This window comes from Eupeodes corollae, chromosome 1 (genome assembly GCF_945859685.1).
Source record: "Eupeodes corollae chromosome 1, idEupCoro1.1, whole genome shotgun sequence".
Taxonomy (NCBI): Eukaryota; Metazoa; Arthropoda; class Insecta; order Diptera; family Syrphidae; genus Eupeodes; species Eupeodes corollae.
Genome location: NC_079147.1, coordinates 268600253 through 268609817, shown reverse-complemented (window position 1 = coordinate 268609817; position 9565 = coordinate 268600253). Strand labels below are relative to the sequence as shown.

The following is a 9565-nucleotide window of genomic DNA, read 5'->3' as shown; positions in this document are numbered from 1 at the left end:
ATACCATACTCCAGTGAGTCGTTAATAGCTATTTGTACAGATGGCTCTAAAATGAACACTAGTGTAGGGACAGGCTTCTATTCTGAATCTCTCAAGTTAACCGCCTCGCTTAGGCTTCCAAACTACAGTAGCGTCTTCCAAGCGGAGGTCCTGGCAGTGACAACAGCTGCTTAAAAGGTATAAATGATGGCGATACCACGAACTGATATCACCTTTTACATTGATATCCAAGCGGCAATAAAAGCGATTACTGCAACTGAGGTAAAATCAAAGCTTGTTTCATGCTGCAGCGAAGAGCTTAAGGTTTTTGGCGCACAGCACCACATTAGACTCTGCTGGGTCCCAGGCCACAACGATATACCAGGCAAAATAATTAACTATCAAGGCCGATGAAAGGTGGAACCTTCTTGACACATGCGGCACTACAAGAAAGATCTGGCCCTGTTTTAACAAACAAAGAATAGAAAGAAAGGTGGTTCTGTATTATCTTAGTGTGACGGTAAAGACATCAACTGTCAGCCCCTCAACCTAACCTAACCTAACCTATTCCACATTCTCGATGTGCGATTTAAGAAAGAATCTCTACACTTGACAATGCGCCCGAAATTGAGCTTAAGAGTAAACTGATTGCTCATCAGTCAATTCCTAGAAGTGCGAGTACTACGGCTGAATATTTTAAGGCGTGGAATGCAACTGGCTAATTCGACAGAACACAGACAGCGTGAAGTAAAAGCGGAGTGAATGTATTTACTTTTTTTCAAAACTTACCGATGCCAATAAATCATTATTATTATATTTCAAAATAATTCTATTTTAATATTCCTTTTATAACTTACATAAATATTATGTAAATGCAGCCAAATCAACTAAAAGAAATAAAGCCATTAAATTTAATTTTTACCACTTTAATATTCACGATGAATTTTGATTTGTTTTTTATTGTAATACAAAGGTAAATTTACCCTATTATAATAACCAAAATATTGTGTAAAATGTATAATGAGTTTTCATTCGATTTTTTTAAATACATTTTAAGTAAATAAAAATGTTTGAGCATTTTGCAAATACATGATTTTTTTAATTTCTTTCTTAAATTAGAAAAAAAAAACATTGTTTTCTTTTTTTTAATTTGTTTGTTGTTGTTTTTTTATGAAAATCAATTTCATAAATTAATATTAAACTTATATTAGATTGAAAGTATTTAAGTACAAAAAAGTGAAAATCACACGTGACATAAATTATAGAATATAAACAAAGTTTGAGCAATGATTTTTTCTTAAATTTATAAAATAAATATAAACAAACATTTGTGCGTGTATAAGAATACCTTTCGATGAATTTTTAAGAATGTAATTGTACAAAATGTTTTAATAAATAATAATTACATACAAAGTAATAAGCGAACTTTGTTTTTACAATAAATAAAAATGTATTACAAATTAATATTAAACACGTGATAAATTAAGCGGAGTAATTAGCGATGCCGTGAATAATTTTATTTTTTTAGATTTATTAATAAATTAAATATTTGAGAAAGGTGTTTTCTTAGGCAGTTTTTTTGATTTTACGAAAAATTTTTACTCGAAAATTACAGCTCAACAATTTAAATAAGTAATATACAACCTGATTAAGGTTTAGAATACAAAATTTACTATTTTAAAAACCAGCATCTGACGACCATTTTAAAGTTGAACTAAATATGTATGATTTTTAGTATGATAACTTCACTACCAAGATGATATTAAATAAAATATATGTTGTATTAAATTTATTTTAAGAAAGGAATTTTAAATACTGAAAACATTCTAAAATTTTGTAAACAAAAATAGTAATGTAGCCAAATAAGAAACAAGATTGAACGTTTTTTCACGGCATCGATCATAGCAATGTCTAAGAAGTAACTTATTCTATAAAACAAAATATTTATTTAAAAATGACTAGAAAAATAATATTAATATACAATTAAAATAAAATAAAAAGAAACTGGTTAATATTTACAATATTCTTAAGTCTAAAATAAAATTTAAATAAATTTTGTGTGGTTTTGCAATAGTGACTTAATATACTAGGTTAATTTTTCTTTTTTTTTTAATAAACCCATTTATTTTTTAAATTAAGGCATCCATTTACTTTGTTATTTTTTCTTGTTCTCAAAATAGTATTATAATTTATTATTTAGCATTAACTAACATTAAATATACATTTATATAATTTTTATTTTCTCAGACAAAAATACAAAATTTTGATCATTTATGCAAATTACAAATTATTAATTTGAATATTTTATTCAATTGATATAAAATATTTTTTTATTATTTATATTCATAATTATTATTTTTTGATTTTCAATTTTCTAGCTGAATTACATATAAAAAGAAAATATGTAGAAAATCATCAGACGATGATTAAGTTTTCCTTATTCACAAGCAATTTTCCCATCAAAACTACTTAGAGCAATTGCAAAGGCTTGCAATGCACATAAGGGATATCGATAGTCCATTGTGAATACATCCTCTGAAGTTCGTCCAAATTGCATAACTATATAATCAGGATCAGAGTCGTGTACAAGTTGAAAATTTTTGACCGATGCTTGAGTAACACGACCATGAAAATTCAGCACATAGGATTGAGTTTCGTCATTCCAGACGGGTGTTTTATTATGCAGTTCGACTATGTTGTCCATGTTCTAGAGAAGAAAATTTAATGAAACTTATATTCGTTAAGAATCTAGTATATTAATTTACCTTTGATTTCCAACTATCTAATAAGCCTTGTTGACGGGGATCAGTCGAACTAATTTTGACACGTAAATCCTCTTCTGTCATTCCAGGGAGGAGCACAGTCATATTACGAGGACCTTTGAAACCTAATATGTTAGTGTCCTAAAAGAGAAAAACAAACATTTTATTCATATATTTACTAGCTGGCATGAAACGTTTGGAAGTTTGGCATAGCGCCATCTATTGAATAATTATGTAATCCAGTCAACAGATGTTGCCATCTGTTAGAATCGTTTGAATCACAGATAATTGTGACTGTCAAATAAAAGACAATTGCAATAAAATAATATTGCGATCATAAATTGAGATGTAAGCTATCCTATCTTCAAAGTTGGATCAAATTGCACACGGTGTATAAATTTGATCAAAATCGGTTAAGTAGTTTTAGACTCCATCGCGGACAAACATCGTGACACGTTATTTATATATATAACGAAAATATATGCAGGAAGGGTATATATCTAGAGATAATTTTTGTTCTACTTAAATTTCCGAATCTAGTTTTTCAAAATACACTCAACATTAAGTAACATACTAAATGGATGATACTATAAAATCATATCTTTAGAAGGGCCGCTGATTTCTTACAACCTGAGATTAAAAATAAACTATATTGACACACGATAACAACTCAACTGATCACACTTGATTATCATGTGCCGCGCCCCTTGAAAAACATAAACTAAACTATATAAAATCCTTATCATAACTTATCGCCCAAAACCTACTCCGCTGGCCCCATTCATTGAGATTTAAGAAAAACCAAAAGAATTATTATTAATCAATCTCACTTAAAATGAATAATTAAAATTGTAAGCTTGTTGCTATACGAATTTATAGATTAAAGTCCATAAGTTCTGAAGGAGCTCCATTTTAATATGTATACATAGGTTCTTGAACCTAAAGGGCCTTAACATTGAGAAGTGTTTAAGAGTAATAAAGGGCATCCCTAAACTTTAATAAAACTAAATCAACAAAATTAAAACTGAGCAAAAGAATTAAGGCACAGTCACTTAAAACTATGACCAATTCCCGCATTCTTTTTGGAAGCATGGCAAAAATGAAAAAAATGTAAGTTTCACTCTAGTTCCAAAAGGATTATAAGGAGAATGACAAGAGATACATAAATACTCTTGGAGTATTGATTTTTTTGGAATTTTTTGTAGTTTGGTTAATAACAAAAATGCCATATTTGAACTTGATAATCCCTGAAAAGCTTACAAGCTCCTCACAACGATACAAACTTATGCCGCAACATTTTATATAGTTTTTCAAACGCTGTAAGCTAATCATTTTTATAATTTGCAATTTTCTAAATACTATAGAATTTTCCAGTCTATTCGAAACTCGATAACTAATAAAACATATACTAATTTTATTTTATTAAAACCGGTGCATTTGAAAACGCTTTAACAACACCATTTTTCAAAGAAACCTAAGACTTTTGAAAAGTACCTCTTTATTTGAAATGTCAGAAATAATAAAATAAAATCTCTCCCGAAACGCAAAATCCGGCGTCTTAAGGCAGAAATATAATAGACTCAAGCTTACGGTGGTAATCGGTACTTACAGTAGCGTAAATGTAGGTGGTATAATTTTTGTTATAAACTAAACTTTAGTTTCAGAACACGTTCAGAGAACTTTTTCTCTCTTTGATTTGATACATGACAGTAGTCCGATCCGCTTGAGGGCACCACTACTATCGTAAGAGAAACTTACTATCGTACTGTCAAAATTTTAGCCGAATCGGGTTAGTAGTTTTAGAAACGGTCGGCGTAGAAACGGACGTGACCGCAAATTTTAGTAAAATGGAAAAAGAACAATATCAATCGGTGATTCAATTCTTGTTTTTAAAACACGAAACTCATCTCAATCGATAGCGAACGTCAAAAAATTGGTACAACGAGTTTCAGCGTGGTCGCACAACGTTCTTTGATAAGCCATTTCCAGATGCCCCGAAAATTGCTTAGACAGTAAGCATCTCAAGAGAACGCGTGGATTATATCCTACATGGAATTTTGGGTACGAGTATGGGTGCCGGGTGTGGTACCCGTGTCATGATGGTTAGTGGGTTGGACTGTCATGCGAGAAGTCTTGGATTCGAACCCTGCCTGTGCCAACCAAAAATTTTAGTTACGGGTACTGCCTCTTCGGAGGAATTGACAAATTCTCCAAGAGTAATTCTTGTCATGAAAAAGTGCTTTCTCAAATTAGACGTTCGGATGCGGCATATAAACTGTAGGTCCCCTCTATCCCTGACAACATTACTTGCACAGAGGAATGGTTGATAGTTGTAAGTCACTAGGCCCAGATTCTCTGCGGACTGTTGCGCCACCTAATTTATTTATTTATTAATTTAAGGTGTAGTCTACATCGGATAACTGGAAAACAGTAACAGGACTATTTTATGCAGAATTATTGGCCCGATTCGAAGCCGAATTGCAGAAAAGGCAGCCACATTTGACAAAGAAAAAAGTGGTTCTTTACCATGACAATGCACCGGCTCAAAGCTCCGCCCTCGCCACGGCCAAATTTGTTGAATTGGGTTTCGAACTGCTGACCCATTTACCGTATTCTCTAGATTTGAACCGTGCGATTTTTTTTTAAATTTCCGTTGAATGAGGAGGCCATAGCCGCCACGAAGGCATACTTTGCAGACTTTGAGAAAATAAGTTTTGTAGACGAGTTGATAAAATTGAATTATCATTGGGTTAAGTGCAGGAGTTAAAAGGCGTCTATATTGAAAAATAAATAGAAACTTTTTATAACGTTCGTGAACTTATTTCCATACAAAATTGTACAGTTTATTAACTAAAACATTATCGAGTTTCTTAAGAGGTTACACGAAAACCTTAAGTATGACGTTAAAATCAATAAAAACAAGCAAAACTATCTTTTAATTAATTTACTTATGGATTTAAAGTTTATATTTTTGTGCCGCCAGTAATTTAAGATTATAATTTTTCTGTTCTAAAACAAAAATTCCAACAACGAACACATCAGCTTCCACACTTTCCAAAAATTTCAAAGTGACAGTTTGTTAATTTTCTTAAGTTAGGTTAAAAACGTGTGGTAACACTTTAAATCAGGTCAGTTTATCAGCCATTAAATGAATATAATTACGGAAGTCTAGTTAATTTTTGTTTTTCAAAGATTAACATGGCATCTATTTGTTTAAATTATTTATTAAATAAATATCACTTTTTATTGAATCAAAACTAAACTACATACATGTGACTCTATGAAAGTGATTGTGATAGTAGAGTCTACCGATGATAATGTTTATAACAATAAACCATCATCATGTTCATAAATATGATTAACACGTGAAATAGGAATGCATAAATTTATTAAAATATCAACAAAAAGGCATATTCTGGACTTTGGATCCGGAGAACATGCCTTCTTCGAAAGTATTTAATTGCGATAAGCGATTATCATCACGTGTTATATTATTTGACATCGAAACTATAATTTAAACTATTTTTATTTAAATCTATTTCGTATTCTTATATTAAGGTTAAATATATTCCACTAATTTTGCAAAATCAACAAACAATGATATTTTTTGCACAACATGACGATCTTAAATCAAATTTTAAGATTTAAAATTGACGATTTTCTTTATCAATCACTTGATAGCAAACCTCTTAAGCAAATACCTATTTAAGTTTCTATTAAAAGAAAACAAAAGAAATAAACAATCAGCAGTTCTCAAGAGATAAGCAAAAGTCTCGAGATGTAAAAAGTGTTTATAAAAGTCTCATATAAACATCAAACAGTACAGATAAAATTGATGTTATCAACTATTAATAATAATAAACACTTGACATTATGATTATTATAAACAAAAAAAAACATTGTGATTAATAATAAATTATAGAACTTAGAACAGTCAGTAGAGCTATTTTCTTAACCGAATCTAAAAATACCAAATAAAATAACATAAAAGGGTTTTAAGGTCAAATAAACAAACATGTTATAAACTTATTTGACAACAAAGACAATTTGTTCATCAATGACGGAAGATTTGTATAAATAGTTGTTAAAGCTACATAAAATGATGATCTTGAATAATTTGCTTTTACGAATTTGTGACTGATAAGCATTAGCAAGATTTGAGTTCCGCAATTGCTTTCAATTCCCAAAAGAGATCAAAAGTGTCAACTTTAAATTTTGTCTGTCGTCACTAACTTAACAACTTAATTAGGTTTTTTAAGGTCTTGAATCAATTGTGAAGTATTGGCGTAGAGCTTATATTTCATGTGACTTCAAAGAAAAAAAGTCTGAAACTGTCAAATCACAATAATTGTGATCAATTTTTCTGAATATAACACTTTCAGAAAAGATTTGTTGCCAAATTGAGATTTTGAAGCATGCATCGTTACATTTTTAGTAACAGTGTTATTCTTAATTGTCGAAATATTACAGATTTTGACCGACAGCTGTTCAATTCGCGGTCTATTTAAAATTAAGACTTTTATTAGGAAACATTTGCATAGTATTATAATTTTATTATTATAAGCACCCGTGGCGGTTAGTGCGTAAGACAACAGACCAGCACGACTTGGAGATTAGGACACTGAAGTCGTCTATAAAAATTATCAATCTATTGATTAAGGATGAATACAGGTTATAAATTAACAAGAACTGTGACCATAGGATTCGGCCAGTTAATTCCAAAGACCAGAATATGTTTCTGAAAACCAAGATTTTGTGGAAAAATAATGATAATGACTTTCCGCGTCTGAACTCCAAAGAAGATTCTTTTCAGCAAGTGCACATGGTGAATGTTAGCATTCACAACAACAACGATCTGGAAAACAGTGCCTTGCAGCTTGCTTCATCACTTTTACCATCGAAATTAAATGACGCAATGGTCCAATGATGATTCCTTGGCAAATTGCCATAATCACCGAGAAAACGGGACAGGGTCCCTTGTTAATAATGAAATTTGAGCTCCAGCTCATTTTCAACTTTATAATGCACACAAAAATGCAGCAGGTGTCAATGGTATATCCAACGGAGGCAGTTGACATTTATACCACACTCCTCAATAATGCACTGAATAATGCATATTAATCAGTGAATTGGAAGACCGATATGGTTTATCCACTCCCGAAAAAAGGGAAGGACAACTCCAACCAGTGAAATCTTCGGTCGTTAAGTCTTCTTTTAAGTATCAGTAAAGTTTTCGAGAAGATCATCAATAGGGCTCTATATAAGTGGGCTGCGAGCAAAAAAATAATTCCGGATAAAGAGTTCGCTGTTAAAGGCGGGTCATGACACAATTCATGCTGCGTCTAAACTTGTTTCCGATATGCAATGGAATAAATAAAAAATACAATGCACAGGTGCTGTTTTGGCTTTTGACACCATATGGTTAGAAGGCCTTTATCTAAAACGGAGCAGGCTAAGCATAAGCAAACCATTGTTGTATATACTTTATGATATGCTGATATGAGGTTATTAAAATTCTCTTGCAGCGTGATTTCTACAAGATTCATCCATATTGCGACGACTGGAAACTGAAATAAATGTCCAGAAGTCGGAAACAATTCTGTTTCGGATTTCGATGGCTAGGACCATGAGGGGTAGGTACGTGCAAGAATTGACACAAGGTGGTCATCGTTGATCTTCACGGACAACGGTTAACAAGCAAAAGTGTGTGGAGTACCTCGGTATCTGGGTAGATCAGTATTTATATTTCGACAGACATATAATGCTGCTCTAAGTAGTCTTACAGTAGTCGGCTTGACCCCAGAGTGAAGATAATTTGCAACATGGCCCTCATACGGCCGATTATAGTGTATGGTTGTCCTGAGTAGTTCAACGTTGCCCCTTGCCAGATGAAGAAGTTTCGGGTGTTCGAGCGTCAGTATTTACGACGCTGTACTGACTGGCTTACATCAAATAGCCGAATCTTCTTTCGTTAATTACTATTCCAAAAAGATCCTATACAAAGCGGCTCAAATCAACAGAGTTGACAATTTTGTGATAAAACTTGTTAGAGGTTACATTGCAAGAGCTATATCTTCAACCAACCATTTAATTTTCGGGGCGTTCTACCCGAACGATAAGTACTTTGGAAGTACACTCCTTTTTTAGATAGACGCGGTCTAATACAGGAAAGATTGGCAGTTACTCTAATCTACCACGTCGGACACAGAACCGTGAATAGTGGATAGGCGACTTCTTTACAATCGGCACGTCATTGCACAAGGCGGAACAGAGATCCTTCGGGTCAGAAGTACTGTGTTCGAATGGGACCTGTCATGAGAGACGTCTTGGGTTCAATCCCTGCTTTTGCCAACAAAAGGCGGAACAGAGATCCTTCGGGTCAGAAGTACTGTGTTCGAATGGGACCTGTCATGAGAGACGTCTTGGGTTCAATCCCTGCTTTTGCCAACAAAAGTTTTGTTTTTACGGGTACTGGCTCTTGCGAGGAATTGACATATCTTCTAAGAATAATTCTTGTCATGACAAATTCCTTTTCAAAGTATCAGTTCGAGTTCGTCAATAATTTGTCTTTGGAGACTGTGAAAAACATGAATAAAACAACTTTATACTCACATAGATTATGGCTGCTAAATCTAGTCTTGGGCTCTCTGGGTCATCTTTGTTGCCTCTATCAAATACCGAAAAAGAAGTTCCAAATACATTTGAACGTAGTTTCCCGCAAAAGCCATCAGCTTGTCTTGATAGATCTGTCGGATCACAACTTATAATATAATTTGATGTTTTACTCTTTTTCCGTTTACGCCCTAAAAATATTTCAAAAAACA

At 32.5% G+C, this 9565-nt stretch overlaps 1 protein-coding gene across 1 annotated transcript in view; it reads right to left on the bottom strand.

The window, feature by feature from the left end:
• Nucleotides 1-889: 889 nt before the first annotated feature.
• Nucleotides 890-9565, bottom strand: part of LOC129953630 (protein king tubby) — a 164203-nt gene continuing 155527 nt past the window's right edge. The window contains exons 4-6 of the mRNA XM_056066869.1: nucleotides 9354-9544; nucleotides 2745-2882; nucleotides 890-2686 (exon numbers count right to left, since the gene is read on the bottom strand). Of these exons, the coding sequence (XP_055922844.1) occupies nucleotides 2417-2686; nucleotides 2745-2882; nucleotides 9354-9544 (599 nt within the window). The 3' untranslated portion in view covers nucleotides 890-2416. The remainder of the gene's footprint in view (nucleotides 2687-2744; nucleotides 2883-9353; nucleotides 9545-9565) is intronic.